The 24,435-nt window shown below is 37.1% G+C and overlaps 1 protein-coding gene across 4 annotated transcripts in view; it reads right to left on the bottom strand.

The window, feature by feature from the left end:
• Positions 1–2,837: 2,837 nt before the first annotated feature.
• The window catches only part of LOC136883427 (mitochondrial 2-oxodicarboxylate carrier), a 50,122-nt gene continuing 28,524 nt past the window's right edge, over positions 2,838–24,435 (bottom strand). For all 4 annotated transcript variants that reach the window (XM_067155699.2, XM_067155701.2, XM_067155702.2 and 1 more), the window contains exons 6-8: positions 19,764–19,883; positions 7,359–7,540; positions 2,838–4,387 (exon numbers count right to left, since the gene is read on the bottom strand). In XM_067155699.2, the coding sequence (XP_067011800.1) occupies positions 4,267–4,387; positions 7,359–7,540; positions 19,764–19,883 (423 nt within the window). In that variant the 3' untranslated portion in view covers positions 2,838–4,266. The remainder of the gene's footprint in view (positions 4,388–7,358; positions 7,541–19,763; positions 19,884–24,435) is intronic.

The raw sequence follows: 24,435 nt of genomic DNA, 5'->3' as shown, positions 1-24,435 counted from the left end.
AATGAAGAAGTCTAGAATCAAATACATATTTTTCAGTTGCAGTTCATGAGGTACTGTATAATTTTAGAGATCAGGACTGCATGTCGATAGTTCTGAAAAAAGAATGAAGAAAATAATACCAATATAAATGGTCCGTTATTGGACATTCCCTATGGGAATCAACATCTGTATCAAACATGAAGAAGTCATAGATCAAATATGTAAATGTAGTACGGAGCAAGTTATTGAAGAGTAGCAAGACATGTGCCGATCTGCACTGTGCTTCTAAAAGTTTGTGGGAAACCAATGAAAAAATTTAAAAAGTTCAAGTATCAAGCCTTTAAATACTGATGTGAGTGAAATAGTACAATACAGTTGTATATTATTTGTCGAAAGAAATATATCCCAGTTAAAGAAACCGGTACCAATTATAATTAAGTAGGAATGTAAAACTTACATTTCTTATTTTAATAGTATTGAAAGGCTGAACCATCATATATCTTCTTTCAACTTAGGGCCGGTATTATAATGAAGGTTTAAACTGAAGATTGAGTTAAACTGTAACTTGAGTTTAAACCGATGTTCAGTCTTATAATGACCGGCCTAAGTTAAACTGAGGTGAAGAAGGAAATATACGGTCTTGGTAGCAGTGACTTGCGAGAAAAGATGACTGTCGATAATGTTTTGCAGTGACTTGCAAGAAAAGATGACTATCGATAATGTTTTGTTTACTTCTTGTAGGTAAAATGGCGGATAAAAACAATAAACGTTGTCCTAATTTTACTTGTAAGGAAATAGAATTGCTTGTGCAATTAGTACAGAAATATTCACTACATAAAGGAAGTTACTTTATTTTTTACACTTTTGACATTCAAGCAGTTCAAAAAGTCATTTTTACATTCTTACCTTTTTGTTGCATATTTTATCCTAGCACCTATTTGCTGAAATAGGGATATGACAGTCTGTTTTGTAAGCCTAAAACTATTTAAAAACTCTATTTTGTTCTATGTATGAAAGTGACGTGCCCTTGCTCGAAAAACTCATGGTGCCCGTGGTTGTTCAATAATTTGAACCACTTCTTCATCATCGCTTAGTATTTCTTCAAACACCTCAAAAATATCTTCGAGATCCATTCGTTCTGTCATGTTGTAAGGTTATGTATTCTTGAACTTCAGTTTAATCGGTAGATGAGTGGCAGTAAAATTAATCTCTAGTTAAACTTGAGATTAAGTTTTATAATACGCGACTAACAGATAAACCGAAGTTTAAACTGAACCAACAGTTTAAACCACTATTATAATACCGGCCCTTAATAGGTCAGGATCAGAAAAGAGAGCAAGAGAAAAGGAGACAAGAACAAATATGAAAACACAAAACTATAAGGACAATCTGCACACATTAATGAACTTCTGGACAGGTCACTCGCTTACAAGAACCAATGTAAATATTATTAATGATTTATTGCAGCCAATGGCCGTTATTAATAATAAAGTAATACAATCTGCCAAGCCATCCTGTTACAGATGACTCAACGCAGTGTCCAGTGGTAGAAAATAACTCAACTCCCTAGAGAGACCAATGGCGCTGTGCAGGAAATAATGCCCAAATCCATAGAGCAGAGTCTGTTCCTCATGTCAGGAGCAGCCACAAAATTGTATCCTGTGCTGGGCAGCAGCAGTAAAGGATGTCAAAGGCAGACAATCACTGAGGTGACAACGGCAAAGACGGCGATGGTAAACCACTCTTGTATTTTTACCAAGAAAATTTCATGGAGGAAATGAATTAAGTGAATGTAATAGTACCAAACGTTGGGACCCTCGGGTTGGAAGACTTTCATTATGCTAATATGGAAGAGTACAGGATCATTCAGAGTACAGGTAATGATAATGACATGGTGAAAACTGCTGGTGCTGCCCTTAAGGTAAAGAGAATCTGAACTAAGTGGAGATATGGAATGTGTGTGGAGCAGGAATCAAGAAAAAACTGGACATTGTGAAGAACAAAATGAATCTTTTAAAAATCTATTTCAGAAGTTACTGAACTGAGATGAACTGGGATTGGGCATTTCCAATTAGGAGAAAAACACACCTTATTGCCTTATTGTGCGAATGATGAATGCAGAGAGCTTGGTTTTAGGTTTTGTGATCAACAATAAAAACTGCAAGAACTGTTTTAGATTATTTCACAAGTGACCTTCCTGGGACCTTTGTGGGCAATCATGTATCTGCTCCATATGTTAGGATTGGTACAAGGTAGATTTTGTAAGAAGGTTTCTTTGCATTTTAATGGCATATCATTATCCCACACAAGTCCTCCTAACTCTAAAATAACCCTCTTGCTAATTGCACTCTGCTACTGATCGCATGACTTATCCTCTCATCTTCTGATATCCCACATCCTATTTCTTTACAACTTCCAATGGCTGACCATTCACTTTCACACAGCTTTCCCATTCCTTGGCTTTCTTGTTACTACAACTGTCTTGCTTTTACAGTACTCTTCACACATTTTCATTCCCCAACCCGGCAGAGGTAGTTGGATTTTTGAAGAGCGGAAGAAAGTCCATTCGTCACTCCATGTCGTACGATGTCGGCATGTAAAAGATCTCTGGTGACACATTTTGTGTTTACCCAACAAAATTCACTGAATGTCAGCCACAATGCCTAAGAGAGTTTCGGTTTACTCTGTCTGTGCCATCTAGTAGGCCTAGAGTAAAACGGGGCATTGAAACTGACAAGCAGACAGCCAGATGGAGTCAAATTAAAATGTCTGCACATGGTAGCTGAGGCCAGACGATTATTATTATTATTATTATTATTATTATTATTATTCGCAAATCCTCAATTCTTTCACTCCACATATTAGTTTGGTCTCTTATTTGTTCCTTAATGTTTCCCATCTGCAGTAAGGCATCATCTGCAAGCAAAAAAGGGTCTTGGTTTTTCTTCCAAAATAATACAATGCCATCTTTAAATACAGTAGATAGGTTCTCTCCTCATCAATCCTAATTCTTCTACATCCACTTCTTCACACTCTACCACCCACCCCTACAGAGATCATTTCTGCTTCCCAGCTTTAAGATTATTGGGGGGGGCTTCAAAACTCATTGAGGGGCCATCTTATTAGATCTTAAGTCTATGACACAGGAAGTGTGGGATAAGAAGAAAGCCAGATAAAAAAAGAAAAAAGGGAAGACAGAAAAGGATAAATACATGTAGAATGAACACAGGACAAACACAAAAGAAGAAAAGTAGCCATATGAGTCAATAAAAGTAATGGAAAGGGAAAAAAAACCAAGTGATAAATCAAGTCATGTAGAAAGGTAGGAACATAAAAGTATGAACATGGAAGCAACTGAGAAGTGGAAAAGGGAAGACACGATTATAACACCAAGAATGGCTGGGTAGCACACGTGTATTGACCAACAGGAACCACTGAGCACTGAAGACGATGGTACAGGACTGTTGCACGACACCGTGTGAAACAATAACCCCTGAATTCCGCAGTACCACTAACTGTACAGCTAACATTATCACTGTGCGCTGGAAGATACATGGGCTCAAGTACTTGCCCATAAACTACACATTTTGCCAGTGAATGCAAATCACCGTGTTTTAGTGGTGTAAAGAGTGTCACCATCTCCTAGTTATATAGTTATAAGGAAACTGCAAAAATTGATGGCGACAAGATAATGAGCCATTCTAGACAAATGAGGTAGTTTGTAATTGCTTTCCTCATGAATATCCAGTACTGAGCAGCAAATAAAACTTGTTTTGCTCTCTAATGTCCACCTTCATAAATAAAAATGTGCATTTCATCTCTTACAGGTAGCCTACTCTGTTTTTTTTTTTTTTTTTTGATATGTGAGAGTGCAGTGATATATTGTGATATTTTCTTGCAATACTGTTTCTTGCAAAAGGCAATTGTGCATTTTGAATCAACCATGCTGACTGAATGCAAAACACTCCAGCAATTAGAAATTTAGCTATGGAACACTGAAAAGATGGCTTTCACACTTTTAACATAATGAGACATTTCTAAGGTTCTGTACATATATTTCATAGTAACACAATTAATAGGAAATTATACTGTACATTACATAAGTAAATAAATGCTTTCCATGTTTGTTATTGCACTAAAAGAAAATCTACATAATATACAAACTGAGAAGAAACCCTCTTAGTCAGAACCAAAATATGAATCCAGATTCACTTTTTTGATATAGTATTAATCTATGTATTGTACTTTATGTGGAAATGACCAATTTGTAAAACTCAGCCTGTCAAACTAATCAGGAAACGTGTCGCTGAGGTAGTCATAGACGTACTCATACACCACAAGCATAACGGCTCCTCCAGGACCCAAGCGAAGAACCTTGGGTAGGAGACCTTTGTATAAGGCTCTCCACCTGGAAGACAAAGTTCCAACTAAAATCTTATCTTTATGGTGCAGATAAATAAGCACAAAAAAAACTTACAATGAAATATTACAAGATATGGACATAACAATGAAAGTTAAAGAAAAGGATTGAAAAGATGGAGCTACACTTTAATGTTGGCATAAGCAAGAATCCTTGTTGAGAAAGTTGATGAGTGTGTATCTTGAACATAGGATGAAGCCTGGGAAGAAAGATCACAGAGTCGAGGAAAAAGGAAAAAAGTAAGAAAAATAGAAAATCACAATATCAGTTGTGAGCAAAGATGGCAGGAGAGCTAATAGAAACATAAGAATAGGAAATTCCAAAGCAGAACAAGTGCAACATTTCTGTTACTTAGGAAGCATTATAACTGAAGGCAATAGATGCACCACAGAAAAAAAAAAAAAAAAAAAAAAAAAAAAAAAAATGCTCTTGCTAAACAGGCCTTTCCAAATAAAAGAAATCTGTTAACAAATACCCATATAAGTATAGAAACAATTTTGAACAATCCTTTGTCTAGAATGTGCTATTTTATGGTTGAGAGAGCTGGACTATTGGAAGCAAATGAAATGTGAATTTGGAGGAAAATCATGAGGACATGTTGGATTCAAAAAAAGACGAATTGAGATGTTCTAAATACAGTAAATGAGCAACAGAGACTGATAAAGGATATGGAAAGAAGAAGTTAAAACTTGTAGGTCATATCCTAAGACATGACAACTTCCTAGTAGACATCTTTGAAGGAAAAATACTAGAAAGGAAAGGAAGAGGAAGACATACTTCAAGGACACGAGAAACTTAATGAGATTTAAAGACTACAAGGAAGTGAACAGACAGCAGGATTGAGAGGAGAATGGTTGCAGCGACAAGGCTTAGCCTTTAGTGTATGGGAATGCTTCCAAGTTGGAATGGTCTTGGGAAGCTTGGCTTCATCCTGAAAAGTGAAGAAATACCAATCAACCTCAAGAAGAAGGTATTCAATGCCTGTATCCTGCCAATCAAAACAAATAGTCTGGAAACAGTTGCTCTAACTCGACATAACACTAACAGACTGTGAGTTATGAAGCAAGCCATGAAGAGGATCTCACTTTGAAACACATTACTGAACAAACAAATCCGTAGAAGAACCTAGGCGGCAGTTAAATGAGGTAGAAGTGGGTCCACCTATTCAATACACATAGAGAATGGAATTACTATGTTTTATTTCACAGAGTATTCATGGGGTGCTAGTTTCGACCTCCAATTGTGAGGTTATCCTCAGCCATTACATGCAAGCCATGATTGGCACAAAATAAAAAATAACTGAAGCAAAAACATCTGAAATATAAGAAGAAAGCACTTCAAACTAGAGTGTTTTGTTGTCATTACGAATATATGCATTAAAAGATTGTCCAACCATTTGTTTTTACTGGGTTCTTTATAGAGACATTAATCAGCTGATCAAAGAGATGTTGAAATGTGGCTTGTTATAACAGCTGAATCTCCAATAAGTAGAGGAGAAGGTCCAAATATGGGCTAGTGTCGATATTGAGGCTGTACAATGCTGTAGCCTGGCAGGTAGTGTTGTAGATCATCAGGCTCAAGGCCACAAGGCAGGAATGCAGTGTCAGTTTGGGGGAGGAACTAATTTGTACATCTTGATCTATTAATGAAACTATTTAAAATAGTTTATGTTGGTTCCACCTTGTCAACACACTTTTAATGATTGAAAATTATTTATTTATTCATTCATACATTTAAAATATAAGAAGAAAGACATAATTTTCAATCATTAAAAGTGTATTGACAAGGTGAACTCAACATAAACTATTTTCAATCATTAAAAGTGTATTGACAAGGTGGACTATTTTAAGTAGTTTCTTTGATACTACTAGCCCATATTCAGTCCGTATTTCACACCAGTTAGCGAAGTGGTTTAAGGAGGACATTTTTGTTACAGGATGTCTAGATCAAGGCTGAAGTATGTGCCAAATGGTATTAGAAAGGTATGGGATGAGGAAGTCTCGAATGTCCGAGTCAGAAGGTGAATTAAGAAAATTGAAGGTCAAAATGACAACAAGAATGAAGGCAGGGAAAAGCATAGCTGGAATAGGCAGAGATACATTCCAAAGAAGTGTAAAATGGAAACCCAGAGAATGGAATTCAAATTCTGATTCCTAACAGTCTGTAGACATATTGATGAAACCGGATGATAACACACTGACGAGTGTAAAATAAGGTTTTATACATACTAATTGGCTGGCTGATGGGGACATCTACAACCTACACCGATGCACAGGTGGTCTGGTGAAAAACTCAGCATTGTCAAATGGATCACTGCTACATACATACATAAGTTGCTTAACGTCACACTGACACATACAGGTCTTATGGCGACGATGGGATAGAAAAGGGCGAGCAGGAAAGAAGTGGTCTTGGTCTTAATTAAGGTACAGCCTGGTGTGAAAATGGGAAACCACGGAAAACCATCTTCAGGGCTGCCAACTGTGGGGTTTGATCCTACTATCTCCTGAATGCAAGCTCACAGCTGCGCGCTCTTCATCGTATGGCCAACTCGCTCGGTAAATCCGGGAAATCATGGGAGTTGCCCCGATTGTAGACAAGATGTGTGAGGCCTGACTTTAGTGGTATGGCCACGTAACGTGTAGAGAAGGTATATCTATTGTACAAATGGCACTTCGCATCATGCCATCTGGATATCATCTATGTGGTCAGTTCAAGAAACGCTTCCTTGGTCACCTTCAAGAAGACACGTGCTATGTTCATCTATTTCCAAACGATGCACTCAACAGAACCAAGTAGAGATTGGTTTGCAAAACAGTGGATCCTGCTCCATTGCAAGACAAACGCGAAGAAGAAGAAGAAGAAGAAGAAGAAGAAGAAGAAGGTGAGCTACATAAATTATAACTGGAGTGGCTTCCTTTATCTTGAACATTAAAACATATGGATAGGCAATACTCACCCTTCTTCTCTGTAAACAATCCCCATAGATGATAAAGTTGTTCTGTACTTTATTTCACCTTTAACAGGCTGTGGACCCTGGATTCTGCTCTTAGCCACATCAAATGGAATATTGACACAGGAAGCCATAGTGCCTGATATAAAACCTATGCAGACCTTTCTCAAGAACTCTGCCACAGGATCCTGTGTGTAAGAGATTTCAAAAAATTAGTTTAATGTGAATAACTAACAGAAATAAATATAACACCTATTCAAAGATACAGTATCGAAAAGACTCTAGATTTAGAAATAATTAAAATACTACAGTAAAATATTTCTTTGTATAAAGTTTTGTTAAGTCAGTATCATACAGGGTGAGTAAGAAATATAGCTACAAGTTTAAATTATCATGTATATGCAAATATTATGCACATATTTGTTTACAGAATTTGGCAAAGAAAATCTTGGGTGTATCCATTAATTGAGATATGGTTGGTACCGCTTCACCTCAAATAATGGATTCCATTATAGGCCTACTATAACACTCTCTGGCCTTGGTTGTGTGGTGTTAGCTGCACATTAGACATGAAGCGTGAACCGCATACAGTTGAAACTGGTGAAGACGTCCCTCTCTAGCGTGTTTCCCTGGTTATTATGTCATTATTCCAAGATCCCAGTCAATGTCCTATTAAATGTTAAAGAAACATTGATAGCACATTTACATCACTCTCTATTTCGTTCATGATTTCCACCATAAGAAATTTAAATTAAGTGTTCCCGGCCACATTGTGCACATGTTGCGAGCACAATGCGCCAGTGACGACTGGCCTGGGTGAGAATTTGGTAGAGAATTTAATTTCACAGCACTAGCATGTCGGCCTACAGCTTCGGGGAGCATCAGTCTCAAGCCAGTCTTTGACGTGGGCATATGTGTGTTTAGATTGCGTAACAGTAGCTTGTGTGATGTGTTCATGCTTAATTTTATGTTCGTAAGTGAATTGTGTAACAGCGTACATAAATTAGGCCTACTGTACTTACTCAAAGTGGTTTGCAGGACATTCAGTTATGGAGAAGAACGCTAGACAGTTTACAAATGATGAGAAATTAAAGTTTACTGAGAAAGCGGATGGTAATCCACACATGAAAAATGTGCAAATCACCCAGATGTTGGACATTCCTATGATAACTTTAAACATATTTCTATTCATTTTGGTTAGGGGACATTAGGAGCCTATGAAAAAGACGTCATAAGCTTGCTAAGGATGATTCAAGGCAGAAGAGGAATTTAGAGAGCGGGCACTGAGGGCTAAAGTGAGATGTCGGACACAGATATACATCCGACCGCGGCCACTGTAGCAGAAGAGAACCACCATTTTAATGACAATGTTATTATAACCTTCAAAAATTATTATATTAATCTCTACAATATCCTTCGGTTACAATGAGAACCCTTTTACTGCTTCATCCGTTATTACGGACAAATTCAGGCATGTTAGCTTTTATGTATAGATAACAAAAGTGTTCCACCGATCAATACTTATTTATTGTAAAAGGATTTACATTGGTACTGGTTTTGGCCGTCAATCCATTTACAATAAATAAGTATTGATCGGTGGAACACTTTTCTCATCTATACATTGAATCCAATCAATACGAAAAATGAAATTTATAAATAATAATGTTAGCTTTTATCCGTTATCAATATTCATACACTTTACTCCAGCATTTATATTGAATGCGATCGATCACCTTCCGTATCGATTCCTCGCTATGCGCGAGCGAGCCGATCTTCAGCGAGCATGAGGTCTCCTCTAACATCACAATAATATATTCTTGCAATAAGTGCAATGCTAGCAGTTGTTAACTCCTTAGAAATAAAGGTTGAAGTAAACAATTGCTTAATTTTAATACTCTGTACTGAAATAAAATAAGAATGTGATACTCCTCCTTCTCAAGACACAGTGGTGTGCATAACTAATTTCAGAGGTTAGATTATGTACTTTCGCATCTTCTTAAATTTCAGAAAGGCTGTTCCCGGGAAAATCTCATCATTATTCTACAGGGAGCTTGACATATGTTTTCATAATTCGTGCACGGTAAACCTAGGTTATGTCTCAAATAGTATGACAATATTTATAAGTCCACCTGTTCAATACAATACAATATAATCCACTATTTCATATGGTTACAATTTTATACACATGTTTCACCCTCCTTTACGGGCATCATCAGCCTATATCAATCTTAAAAATAATACATATGGAGTCTTTCTAATCTTATAAATTATAGGGTAAAATGTTGAACAATGATTTCGTAAAATATTATACAATAACATCTAAAACAACGATATTGCACCAAAGTGTGTTAAAAAAACAACAACAGTAAATTAACAGTTTTTGAAGATTAAAACGTGGTTAAACATGAATATTTGAGAGTTTAAAACTAAAATGGATCCTTTTGTTATATATCATTAAGATTGTGACAGCCTTGAGTGTAAGCACAATCATCAAAGGGGGATGTTTCTTCAATTCCCATAGTATGAATCCAAGATGGTAAAATCACTGTCAGTTATTTAAAATAGAAGTGTGAATGTAATAAATATGTTAAAATGTATACGGTTGATATATCTGAAAGTAAAAAAGAAAACGGAACTTCTTGTGGAGGCGTGGCTAATGATAAAATGTATGTCGAAGCTAGCGGATGTCAGTAATTATGTTGGTGTGGTAATCAATTGGATCCAAAAGACGGTCAAGTGGGTGTTATAACCCCATTGAAACATTTGTTGGAAGAAATGATCGAGTTTTTTTCGTACGGTGCGTATTAAGTACGTCGGGCTGTTCCAGCAACGCTAGCTTGTAAACCTAGGTTAGGTGACGCCGTTTGAAGTAAGAAAATTAAAATGTTTGCCAGAAGCCTCTGGAGATTACAGATTTTAAGAATGAAACTGAATATGCGTGTTCAGACTATTGGAATTAGAAAATATGTGCTAATGAGTAAGCTCTGGCTTGGAAAACAGCCACAAAAATGTTTAAACAAACTGATTGCTGTTTCATAGTGATTTTAATGTGTTTTTGTGCAAGTTTGGTATCTTTTCTGACTTTTATGGAAAATCATCTATAACGTTATAAGAGCAACCTTAAACTGAAGCAGTTTTGCATTCACCGAGAAAAATATGTCAAAATAAAGCACAAACCGTAACTACAGTACAGTGTGTAGGGTAGATATCTCCTTGTTTGTTCGTTGTCAGTGTGTAAATAATGTATGATGGTACAATTTATGTTAATACAGGCAAAGATCTCCGGAAAAGGTGTGCTTTCTATTGAAAGCTCGATTTAAAGTAAACCCTCCATTTAAGGTTAAAGAAATCAGGTCCCTGTAAAAACGTTAAATAGGGGTTCTACTGTATTTCTTTATGTATTTCATTCCATAGGTACAGTATTTCAATATTAACTTCATTAATTATAATTGTAAACACTTGTTTCTTTGTTTTCATTGTAATTATTTTTACATTCAAACCTAACCTTAAATTTAACAGTGTAATTGGTTTTCATTTTTTAGCACGTTCCCTCTTTATGATGTTACTTTTTTCGGTCTCCACAAAAACGTCCTAACCAGTTTTGGCTGTATTAAGTATGGCTAACGAGTGGGGAAAGGGTTTAATTATCCTGATATTTAAAAAAGGTGATAAAAAGGAATGCAATAACTACAGAGGGATCACCCTTATTGCCCATGTAGCTAAGATATTTGAGAGAGTATTGGAAAGAAGACTGAGGAGGAAGCTAGAAGGAGAAATGGAAGAACAGTATGGTTTTAGGAAAGACAGGTCAACGTTTGACCTGATCTTTACATTAAGACATATGATGGAGAAAAGATGGGAGTTTGGAAAAGACATAGTGATGACATTTATTGACACTGAGAAGGATTATGACAGTGTGCCCAGACATTTGGTATGGGACACGGTAAGGAAAAAACAAGTTAACAGAGTGGAAGTGCAAATGATAAAAGCTATGTACAAAAATTGTGTTAGTAGTGTGAAGACTAGTATAGGAAAAAACAAAATGGTTTAAAGATCAAACTGGTCTCTGACAGGGATGTGTACTATTCGCCATACTATTCATCATAGTCATGGATGAAATTCATAAGAACATTAAACAGAGATTGGAAAGACATGCAACAAAAGCCACGTTGTTCGCAGATATACAGTGATACGGGGTGAGGATGAAATGGCAGTGCAAAAACAAGTAAATGTATGGACTCAAGAGAGAGAAAAATTTGGGATGAAAGTAAGCACAGAGAAAAGTAAAAGAATAGTGACGACAAGGGGAAGAAAACTGAATGGTAAAATTCTGGAAGTGGTTAAATGTTTCAAGTACTTGGGAAGTGTGATCACAGAAGATGGAAAGATTATCGAGGAAATTGGAAAAAGAATACAACAAGCAAACAGCTTCTACCAGAGTGTAAGGGGTATTTTGTGGAACCAAGATGTCCTGAAGAAATGTAAGAAAGTATTATATTCAACCTATCATAAACCCATACTAACCTATGCAACTGGATTGTGGACTACAACAAAACGAGAGGAGAGTAGAATACAGGCAGTAGAGATGAAATTCCTAAGAGGTATCGAGGGCAAGACCAGATAGGATAGAAGCAGAAATTAAGAGATAAGGAAAAGGACAGAAATCTTGAAACTTCAAGACAGGATAGAAACAACAAAGCTAAAGTGGTATGGGCATATGATGAGAACGGGAGAAGAGAGAGTACCAAAAAAATGCTTTTTCAGAGATGTTAACACGAAAAAGACTACGAAGAAGACCCCAAAAGAGATGGAGACATTCAGTGTGGGAGTGCATAGAGAATAGGGGAGGAAAACTACAAGATGTACTTAAAAAAAGGAGAAGAGTGGTGGAGAGACAGGCAGCGATGGAGGTCCTTGATTCGCAACCCGACCCCGGAAGCTGGAAACGGGAAATGAAGATGATGATGGAATGATAAGTATGGCTAAAAGTTCTCACAACTGCTTGTTCACAGCTAAATGTATATATTTAAGATGCAGAGAACATAGGAAACTGTGCAGCAAGAAGAAAGTAAAATGTCAGAGAAATTTGTACTCACAACTGGCAAAAAAACAAACAGTAATTGCTGGGCATTTCACACAACACGTTCCTATACAGCTGATATCAGGCAGCACACTCATGACAATACACATGTGAAACTAGCCAATTACAAATATCAGGGAAAGGTAAGCAAACCGCGTGCTAATTCTGATCAAGCAGGTTGCCTATTCAGCAAATGGTGGCAACTATGCTCACCATTACACCACCATAGCACAACTGCCTATCTAACAGTATGTGAAGATTATGATGCATTTCTTAAAACAAATTTATATTTTATTCAGTTTTGGAGTACATCATTATGTAGAATTAATTTCAATTGTAAATAAAACACAAACTAAAAAAACAATTTTCCTTTTATTTCATTCTCTCAAAAAATTAGGGTGTATGGATTATTCACATATATACAGTATACTACTGCACACTGCCAAGGGAAGTGATAAGTGGTCTATAAAGCTTGGAACTTTGTTTATTCATTTCAGGTAATGTGTCTAACTTTGCATCATTAATTACCATAGCACTGAACAGGCAGTAACAAGTTACAGTAACAGCATGGTAGATTGCATAACAGAATCACTGTGAGGTCAAGAGACGGACTAAACATGATTTACAATGAAGCACTGCTACTATAGACTGTGGGGAAAAAGGAGTAAAATGACTACTGAAAACACAAGGTATTCAGAAAGGGAAAACCTCATGGAAGGCCTCGTGGTAGCACCAACGCAGCAACTGCGGCAAGGATTGTGGATGTGTTCACCGACAGCCTGTAGAAATAAACCCACCAAGATGCATGTAAACTTAGTATCAGTCACTACAGTCTCTCTCGTACTTCGAGATGTACCATCCACTCAAACTGATCCGTGTCCACGAACTGAACAAGAATGACTAAAAGGAGGTTGGAATTGTGCGACTTTGTTTTAAGGGATTGTGAATGACGAGCCTTGGTTTCACAAATTGCTTTTTTCTGATAAGTAGTGTTCTATGTGATCAGAAATGTTAATTGATACAACTATGGTTGTTATGCAAGATAGAATTCCCCGAGTTACTGATGAGACACATTCAAAATTTAAATCAATAACAATTCGGGCAATGATTAGATGGAAAGGATTTTTGGAATAATGAATCTTGGGAGGAGTCTGTTCATGCTGATTGATATCATGAATCTTTCACGAACTTGTGGTGCCAGAGATGCAGAGTGACGAATACAAACAATGAGGTGGTTGGGAAGGAGAAAACTGACCAAATGGCTAGGCCATTCCCCTGATCCTGCAGCCTGGGACTAACGGTTGTGGACATTATTTTAAGGAGAAATTGCGGGACATTGAGAGCAATGGAGGAAGAACTATATAATATTTCAGTGGACATATATCATGAAGCAATGAATGACTTTCTAAAATGTTGCTGATTATGCTTGGATTTAAACGGCAAGCAGTCTGAACAATTCCAATTTGTGATGCCTATTGTCAGGAACCTGCTCTGGGACAGACAAATTCCGTTAATATCTACGAAAACTTCGTATCAAGCTTACTTTCTACCAATAACAACATCTGATCTGGAAACTTGCACCATCAACAAAAGGGATAACAGAAGACTCCAGGCTGCGGAAATGAAATTCCTGAGGCCAATGCTGCAGAAAACAAGGTGATATAAGATCCACCAAAGACATCCAAGTGAAACCAGTCAACGAAATTCTAGCAACATCAAGATGAAGATGGTTTAGTCACTTGAAGAGGATGGATCTGAAGAGGGTAGCACGAAAATGGTTTGACAAAGATCTGGAGGGAAAGCGATCTAGGAACAGACCAAGGATACGATGGATCTCCCAAATAAAAGATGATCTACAAGGAAAAGGAGTGGAATTGTGTAAAGTTGAAGAAGAAGGAGAAGAAGAAGAAGAAGAAGAAGAAGAAGAAGAAGAAGAAGAAGAAGAAGAAGAAGAAGAAGAAGAAGAAGTGTACTCGCATAGACGTAAGTGGAGAGTGCTCTTGCATCTCACCCGGGAAACTGAAGACTGTTAAATGATAATGATGATGATGATTGTTCTTTACTTTGAATAATTGTCTTTCCAATGGTAATGTCACATTTACCATAGATGAGGCCATGACAAATGTTTTTAAATCTAGGAGCCAGCACTGAAAACCTGGGGGCCAGATAATTTTTCTAGTACTCGCATTGTTAACATACTGGCATCTAACCATCTGAAAAATAAAATATGGAAGTAACAGCAATAGAGATTTTATAGTTTTATAGTTTTATAAACTACAACAGATTACCACAAAATGTATACACAGCAGGACAATGAACTAAATAAGACATACAAATTTAAGAAACTAGCCAAATGGTTGCATACTTAATATTTTGAATATTGTCGTCAACACCATCAAACTGTACAATTCCTTTGTATACTGTATTAGTCTGATATGTTAAAGGATTAATAACCTAAAGCTTAATAATTATTTATCTACCTATCTACAAAAAATATTATACAAGGAACAACCCATACTTTACAAGACATCCTTATTGTGCCTTTTATGTCCATGCACATGCCTAGGAGCTTCGTATACTGTCAATATACGGAAATACATTCCACGAGAGTATATTCTATTTAACTTACAATAGCACCTCTGCTAAAATAATCAATTTAATAACAAAAGAGATTCTATTTTAATCATAAAGGAGCATTGCAGGATATTATTAGTGTTTGTTACATGAGAAGTACACTTGAGTTATTTAGTTATTTCTATGTCGGTAATACTTTCTTTACGAGAAGTTCCCTCGACACCCAAACGTTCGTACTTAACATTAATTTTTCTTCTATTGCTTATATAATGTGGCCTTAATTGTTATTTAAAATGGTAATAACATTAACATGAAAGCAGGAATCGCCCATACTTGTCAATAACGCTACCATTACCTGACCTCATTCTCTTGTTCAACGAGTTTGATAAATCATATGGAGTATCAAGTATTTGTGTATTATTATATGTGAATTACAGTAGTTCAGCGACACCAAACTGGAAATAACATATATAAAGGGGGAGATTATACTCAGCTCGAAAAAGAAGGCACCAAAGAAATAATTATAGGTGCTATGGTGACCTAGCGCCTGGGAAATGTTGTGCCCTGCCACAGCCATTGTCATAATGCAATGAAATCAAATGTGTAGCCATAATTTTGACTCCCTCTACATGTAATTCAAGAAAAATAGTTTGAAGAGTATACAGACTGTCTCCCTTTCACTACCAAACCCAGTATTCCCTCAATAATTGTAAAACAAATTAACCCATTCGTGGCATTTGACGAGCTGTGGTCACGAGCAGTGTTTTGGCGCAGTAATCAAATAACGATCTCAGCTTGCAATGACGCAGTGTCTCGCTTGTCTTAGTTATATTAGATTCTCTTTGCAATACAAGTTCTCACAATACACACTGTAAGGAACTAGAGGCATGTACTGTTGGTATTTCTCCGTGGCACTGGGATTGTTGAACAACAGTTTATTTTCAGCAGTATTCAATGTGCAGTACAACCGATATTGTGGTAATGACGAAAGTTTGGAAGTGCTTGTAGACGGTGTTTTAGATGATTACAACAATAATAACTAGAGCCCGGATTTCCACGCAAATGCATGTTTTTTGTTTGTTTGTTTTTTAATGTCGCATCGACACAGATAGGTCTTATGGCAATGATGAGATAGGAAAGGCCTAGGAATTGGAAGGAAGCGGCCGTGGCCTTAATTAAAGTATAGCCCCGGCATTTGCCTGTTGTGAAAATGGGAAACCACAGAAAACCATCTTCAGGGCTGCCGACAGTGGGGCTCGAACCCACTATCTCCCGATTACGGGATACTGGCCGCACTTAAGCGACTGCAGCTATCGAGCTTGGTTGCATGTTTTTAAATAAGCTGGTTGCACTTCTGAAACTTTGCAAATACCCGTTTTATGACTTAATGATTCCAAATAACCATTCTTTTTCCCTGCATGTTTGCATGCTTTGCTCTTTTTATGAGAAAATTCATGCATAATGCATATTCTGAAGATTTTGGATTTAATAGTGAATATTTAGACATTTATATTGGTTAATGATATCCAGAGGAGTGAGATAGGCTGCACTTCTCAAACTTTGCAAATACTCGTTTTATGACTTAACGATTCCAAATAACCATTCTTTTTCCCTGCATGTTTGTATGCTTTGCTCTTTTTATGAGAAAAATTAATGCATAATGCATATTCTGAAGATTTTGGAATTAATAGTGAATATTTGGACATTTATATTGGTTAATGATATCCAGAGGAGTGAGATAGGCTTCAGCAGCCGGCACATTTCCGATCCTCGCTGCTAGATGGGGGCTTCATTCATTCCATTCCTGACCCGGTTTCAAATGACTGGAAACAGGCTGTGGATTTTGATTTCATTCATATTGGTTAATATGACTTTTCTTCTGACTTTGGCACATATATAATGTTAACTTGCATGATAGTGCCTTTTATGAATGTTAGTTTGCAGAATTTGGGACCGTTTTCCCATGTTATACAATACACTATGTCTATTATTGAGAGACGGAGAGAAACAGAATGTATTCCTGGCATCTACATGACAACCAAAGTTAGTACATAAGGTAGAGGTCCTATGATCCAATTAGCCAAGCACTTCCTTTTCTCTTGCTTGAATAAACATTAGCATAAGCCAGAAGGTCCCACATCGATCTCTGTAATTCTTAGGAATAAGGCGTCCCAGTTATAAACTGCTATAGATTGAGCTGTAAATTGTGCATTATTAAATGACAGCTCATTTTTTCATCTATGTTAGACGAACAAAACAAAACTTGTATCTCACTTCCGTGATGCCGTGTTACTGAGATAGCATCTTACAAACCTTGGTTTTGCACTGAATTCTCTTTCATTGTTATCCTGGAATTTCGTAACCGGAACTCTCACTTCTCACACGTCTTTGTTATCGCAGCAGACAATCGTTAGCAGTTATTGATGAGATTCAAATGTGTCTGCAATAGATGCACAGAGAAATAGCTGTGGCAGCTAGAGATAAGCTGAAGAAATGGATCCGTTCAAATTAAGGTGAAAATGCAAAAGACTTAGAATTTGACCTCACTTTGTCCGAAATGTCTTCATTTAAGTATGCACCTGTAGCTTCTTGACGCAGAAAGATCATTTTCTGTGCTTAAGAATGTGCTGACAGATAAATGGATGAGTTTAAAACAAGACAATTTGGATAAATTAGTTGTTGTACAGTGTTTCAAAAGGAACTAAAAATGTAGCCATGTTAAACTGAATTTTGACAGTGCATATTTTCGAGTTTATTGTGCATGTTTTGCCGCATGATGGTGCATAGATGCTTGCATATTTTGAGATTTGATAGTGCATAGAAATCCGGGCTCTGATAATGACGTTCTGAAAACTGAATCCAAGTTCAAGGATAGTGAGAGCAACAGTGAAATTTACTCGAGTGCGAAGAGCATTAAGAAAGTGCCGCGCCAGGTCCTTCTAAACATGAGCGACCAGTGATACAAACGAACAATAGAGGTTGGAAAAATGAGAATAAAGGCAATAATCCTGATATATATCCATTTTGAGGATACAGCGGTGTTTCAGAAATACAAAAAATTTAGACTCTCCGAAGTTGCGATAACTTTAGACTTGAGAGTACATGGATCCGCTATTTTTGAAATGATTTCAAATGACACATTTGTACCATTGCCAGCAGTCGTTCAAGGAATGAAGTAGGAGTAGGTCATAACTTTCAATGGTATGAATCAAAATTTGAGTGAATTATCTTCATTAGTTAGTACTTTATGCATGATTTTGTGCAACAGTTATGCTCAAACTACTGGTGGGCAAATTAAATCTGATTCCACAGTCAACAATGTGGCCATTTATTGAGACTTGAATGGGTTAATATATTGCAACAAAATTTGAACAGGACTCACTTCATTTGTAAGTAATGTGATGACATCATAATGCACTGGAAGTGGCCATCATTTGCATCAAGACAGGAGTGAACACAGTATGCCATATTCTGGAATGTCCTTGCCAGTATGCTTGCTGTCAATGCCGGAATTTTGTGGACCATGGAGATACGGTACGCACCAATCTTTGCTTTTTTCACAGCATGGTGACAAGTGCTTCTGGACAACCCTGTTTCCTGAGGAAGTCAATGGAGTGACTTATTGGGAGATGCCAGTAGTTAAGAGTAGTACGCCCTTCACATTCTGGATTGTTTCCCCCTGATATGTTCAGATGATTTCCAGCACAGTCAACCAATGAACTCCACTTGGTTTCCAGTTTTTACATCAAGTCCCAATTGGTGGACCTGCCTGACATATGCTGGCCTCCAAACTTTCCCAGAAATTGCTGCTGGCATGACTGTTTTCCAGTAACTGTGGGGAATAAACACTTGTCCCTCTAGAATCTACCAATTCATTTTCCAATTATCCTGTGTGAATATGCATGCATACTGCACTAATACTGACAAACAACCACCACCTGAACAGTATCGTGTAAACACCTCAACCAAATGACGAAGAGAACAGCAAGGAGGCAGGCTGGCTAGTGGGTAGTCTGTGTTACAACAATAAGGACCTACACCAGGGATGGCGAACCTATGATACGTGTGCCACTAGCTGACACACAAACACGACTTCTGTGGCACGCCCCACAATTACTTTATGCATGTAATAAATCCTCACATATAATAAATAGGTCGAAAACCTTGCAACATAGCATATGTCAACATTACGCTTTAATAAAGAAGTATGTCACAATTAATTTTTTGATCATACTTTTTTTTACACATTTTATTAGGTTAAAGCAAAAATATATCTGTTTTTTAAATGTAATTTACAGTGATGTGTGCAAAATAAAGTCATGAAACATTCAGACGTGTGGATTTATATGTAATGCAATCTAATACTTAAATGAAGTCAAACGAGAGTGTTTCACGATGATAAAGGAAAATAATGGACGGCTCACAAGACAATAAAAAGTAATAAACAAAGCCGTAAATGACACGCTAGTCAGAAAAGGTTTGCCATCCCTGACCTAGACCATATTCCCATTCCAATTTTCTTGCACTATCCTCACTGGTGTTGGAATTATTGAGCAAATGCCATTGGGACACACTATTTAAAATTCCCTCCAGAATAAGGTGTGTTTATCATCTAATGATACAGGTTATGATTAGTAAATGTTCTGCATTATACTCCAGAGTGAAATATTTTAGCTCACAGATGGTTTTCTACAGACTGAACTTTCTATTATGTAATGTGAAAAATAAAAATGTTTTGCACATGCAAGTACACTTACTTTATATTCTGGCACCATTCCTTTCACAGAATGATAGAAACCAAAGTACACCATATTGAACACTCCATTTCTAGCCATTGTAGCTGTGACACCTTTATTCAGCCCTCGTAAACCAAGGCCCTAGAAGGAATAAAAGAAAATTACATTAGTCAATTTTTTAAGAACATTTTAGAATCAATAATTAATGAGAAAAAAAATTACACAGATCACCACTTAATTTTTATTATTATTATTATTATTATTATTATTATTGATTGTTGTACATCTTGGTAGTGGCAAGATCAGTATGTCTGTTGTGCATGCAATGATTGAAGCTTTCATTGGTAATCACCCGTATATTGACATGGAAAGCGAGTATAAGTAGTATTTAATATACGTGCTTTCAATATTTAATAGGATAAACTATGGTAGTGGGTGTAAAGTTCAAGACATTGATATTGTGTGTTAGTGAAATTGCGTTTTTAGGTTACCTAGTTTCGTCACAGAAAATAACAGAGAATAAATATTTCACCGCAACATGAGTCACGGCCAGCTGGACTCACTATACAGCACGATGTTGGGAGCTGGAATCCAGTGTGACTCTGTAGATTTTAATCCAGCATCTATGGAACATGGCCACAATATCACGGACGTGGAGTGCATGCATGATACATGCAATAGTAGTATTGAGCAGAATGCGAAAACGAATCTGAGGCTTGATATCACTCAACAAATTATGGAGGATATGTTAAAAGAGGAAGAACAACTGGAAATCGCCAGGGGCCTGTTGAAAAGTATTCTTCCAATTCAGCAGAAAAATATGAAGATGAAAATTCAGCAAGGTTTAAAGAAACTGGAGGAAACCTTAGATGCGGGATCTACACACAGAAAAGCTTGGAAAGCAACTAGAGCATTAATGCAAAAGGATTTGCCCGTTCAAGAGAAGGTAGTACAAAGCACCACAAACAGAAACATAGAACAGGATAATGGGAAATAGCGTTATCCAAGAAGAAGAGGGTTCAGAGGCAGAAGAAGACAGATGAAGATGAAGGTACTCAACCTGAACCAGTACAGGTATCTGAAACTGTTAAAAAGAACGAGCAACGGAAACGTTCAACTATAAGAAGCCGCCCAGAAGCCATACTTATTAAACCAATGAATGGCAAGACCTTCGCAGATGTTGTGAAGGATATCCGCAGCAAGGTGAAGCCGGAAGACAGTGGCGCTGGTATTAGATCGATCAGGAAAACTATATCTGGAGCGTTTCTTCCTGAATTTAATAAAGCCACGGAAAAGGAGAACAGAGAAAATTTTAATAAATCACTTAAAGGTGCTCTTGGACATGATGGCGAAGTAAAGGTTTTGACGCCTAGAACTACATTGGAAATTCGGAATATGGACAGTGCCACCACTATTTCTGACGTAGAGGAGGCTGTAAGACGAGAATTAGAAAATCTTGATCAAGAATTGAAGGTCTCAATCACAAATCCGAACAGCAGGGGACAAAATCTCGCCATTGTGGAGATAGAAGATAGCGAGGCACGAAAGCTGTTAGACATAGGCAAAATTAAAGTAGGGTGGCTATACTGCAGAGTAAGAATGTGGGCCGTAGTTCCTCGGTGCTTTAGATGTCTGTCATATGGGCATCAAGCACGAAATTGTAAAGGATTGGACAGAAGTAAACTCTTCTTTAAGTGCAGGGAAGCTGGTCACAAGGCAGTAGGATGCAAAACGAATCCACGATGCATAATTTGTACAGATATGGGCGTTGAAGAGTCAAAACGACATCATGCTCTTGGCTCAAGCAAATGTATTGTGTGTACAGACAAGAAAAGTGTTCCACCGATCAATACTTATTTATTGTGAATGGATTATTACACTAGTACCGGTTTCGGCCTTTCATGGCCATCATCAGCTAGTACATAACATTTATAGTCATTAGACAAAATTACAAAGATGTTACATTAGATCATCTGGATGTCTAATGGAGAATGGAAATAAAATGTATTGCAGTATTGTTAGGTTAAAATATCTGTGATTAAAGGTGGTGATGGTTACATTAAACTAAAACCTATTGAGTGTACATGGATATGATTACATTAAACACATTAAAACATATCGGCCACAGTATAAAACACTTAAAAAATTTACACATTAGAACATAGTATATATTTTTAAAATGTCTATTAAAATTTGAGTTCGTATTGCATAGCATTCATTCTTCAATCTTCTTGTGGTTCTTGTGCCGATTTAGTTGTATGAGGTGATCATCGAGAATGTTCTATGGCTGATATCTGTTATATTGATATGTGGTAAGAACTCTTGTCACCGGGTGAGTTGGCCGTGCGCGTAGAGGCGCGCGGCTGTGAGCTTGCATCCGGGAGATAGGGGGGTTCGAAACCCACTGTCGGCAGCCCTGAAGATGGTTTTCCGTGGTTTCCCATTTTCACACCAGGCAAATGCTGGGGCTGTATCTTAACTAAGGCCACGGCTGCTTCCTTCCAACTCCTAGGCCATTCCTAACCCATCGTTGCCATGAGACCTACCTGTGTCGGTGCAACATGAAGCAAATAGCAAGAAGATGTAGGTGGAGGGGAAGGAGGAGAGGCTATTGTGGAGGTAGGGGCGGGGTCAGGCTTGTAATTCGTCGGTTTGTTAGGGCGTGTGTTCACTATTTTGAGATAGTCATTCTTTAATGCAGGAATGGCTTTATCAAAGATGATGCTGGTTTTCTCTGTAATGTCGTTAATGTTATGATTGGGATTAGAGTATCCAGAGAAATATAGAAATCTTTGGTTATGTTGAGCAGGGGGCCCTTAGAGTTTATGTGTAATATCGTCATATCATTATTGATGTCTGTGAAACTATGCTTAGATTCTTCTACATGTTAGCCTATTGATGAGAAATGGTTGTGTTTTACTGCATTTATATGTTCATTGTAGCGGATGGTGAAGTTTCTGCCTGTACATCCAATATAACTTGTGTCACAGTTGTTACATTTGATACGGTAGACACCTGATTGGTTGTATTTATTATTATTATTGACTGTTTTGGTGTTGTGTATAGTGTTGGTACTTGTGTGTGGTTTCGAATGCTATTTTCAGGTTGCGCTTCTTAAAAATATTAGTTATAGTATATATATATATTGGTGTTGTTGAAGGTAAATAGGACATAATCTTTTTTGGGTTTGGCTGTTTTTGTTAATTTAGTTTTAGGTTGGGATTTTATTTTGTGAATGATTTCGTTGACCATTTCTTTGCTATATCAGTTATGTTTGGCTATATCGTGGATTAATTTTAATTCATTATTTTGATCTTCTATTGTATATATTCAGTTATAAATCAAGGATGCGGGGATGGGTTTGTCTGGGTCCAAGTTGAGAAGGTAATTTTTGTCAGCTGTTATTTTACCCTGAATGAGGCTATTTCTGACTTCCAGATAAAACTAGATGGGCTTGAAGATACTCTGCAAGGAATGAACACTAACTATACTGCAATACATTTTATTTCCATTCTCCATTAGACATCCGGATGATCTAACGTAACATCTTCGTGATTTTGTCTAATGACTATAAATGTAATGTACTAGCTGATGATGGCCATGAAAGGCCGAAACCAGTACTAGTGTAATAATCCATTCACAATAAATAAGTATTGATCGGTGGAACACTTTTCTTGTCTATACATTGAATCCAATCAATATGGAAAATGAAACTTATAAATAATAAAAAGTGTATTGTGTTTCGTGAAGCACTAGAAAAGGTACAAAAGCAGTGGTGAATGGTACAGATCCTTCAAGCCAATATACACAGGAGTCTAACTGCCAATGATCTATTGACGCAGATGACCTATGAGATAGGAACAGACATACTGATTCTTAGTGAACAGTATCAAAACAGAGATCAAACACGTTGGTTTTCAGACAATCTAGGGACAGCTGCGATATGGGTACCAGACCTTGGAAAATATTCAGTTATCAATCAATCAATCAATCAATCAATCAATCAATCAATCAATCAATCAATCAATCAATCAATCAATCAATCAATCAATCAATACTGATCTGCATTTAGGGCAGTTGCCCAGGTAGCAGATTCCCTATCTGTTGCTTTCCTAGCCTTTTCCTAAATGATTTCAAAGAAATTGGAAATTTATTGAACATCTCCCTTGGTAAGTTATTCCAATCCCTAACTCCCCTTCCTATAAATGAATATTTGCCCCAGTTTGTCCTCTTGAATTCCAACTTTATCTTCATATTATGAAGCAAGGATGCCGGGATGGGTTTGTCTGGTCCAAGTTGAGAAGGTAATTTTTGTCAGCTGTTATTTTACCTCGAATGAGGCTATTTCTGACTTCCAGATAAAACTAGATGGGCCTGAAGATACTCTGCAAGGAATGAACACTAACCTAGTTGTTGCTGATGATTTTAATGCTCAAGCAGTTGAATGGAACATGCCTCAAACAGATTCTAGAGGGCGGCGTACAATAGAGATGGCCGCCAGATTGGGATTAATGGTTATCAACGTTGGTAATGTGACAACCTTTTGGCGACCAGGATGTCAGGGAACTATACCAGATGTAACCTTTGCTTCTGAAGACATTGCATCTAGGATAACTGAATGGCGAGTAATTGAAGAATATACTGGAAGCGATCATCAGTATATCACTTTTCGTGTACTTCAAGAGACTCTGCA

Source organism: Anabrus simplex, chromosome 11, assembly GCF_040414725.1.
Source record: "Anabrus simplex isolate iqAnaSimp1 chromosome 11, ASM4041472v1, whole genome shotgun sequence".
In the NCBI taxonomy this organism is placed as follows: domain Eukaryota; kingdom Metazoa; phylum Arthropoda; class Insecta; order Orthoptera; family Tettigoniidae; genus Anabrus; species Anabrus simplex.
Note: the sequence above shows the minus strand (reverse complement) of the source record. Positions and strands in the feature narration are given on the sequence as shown.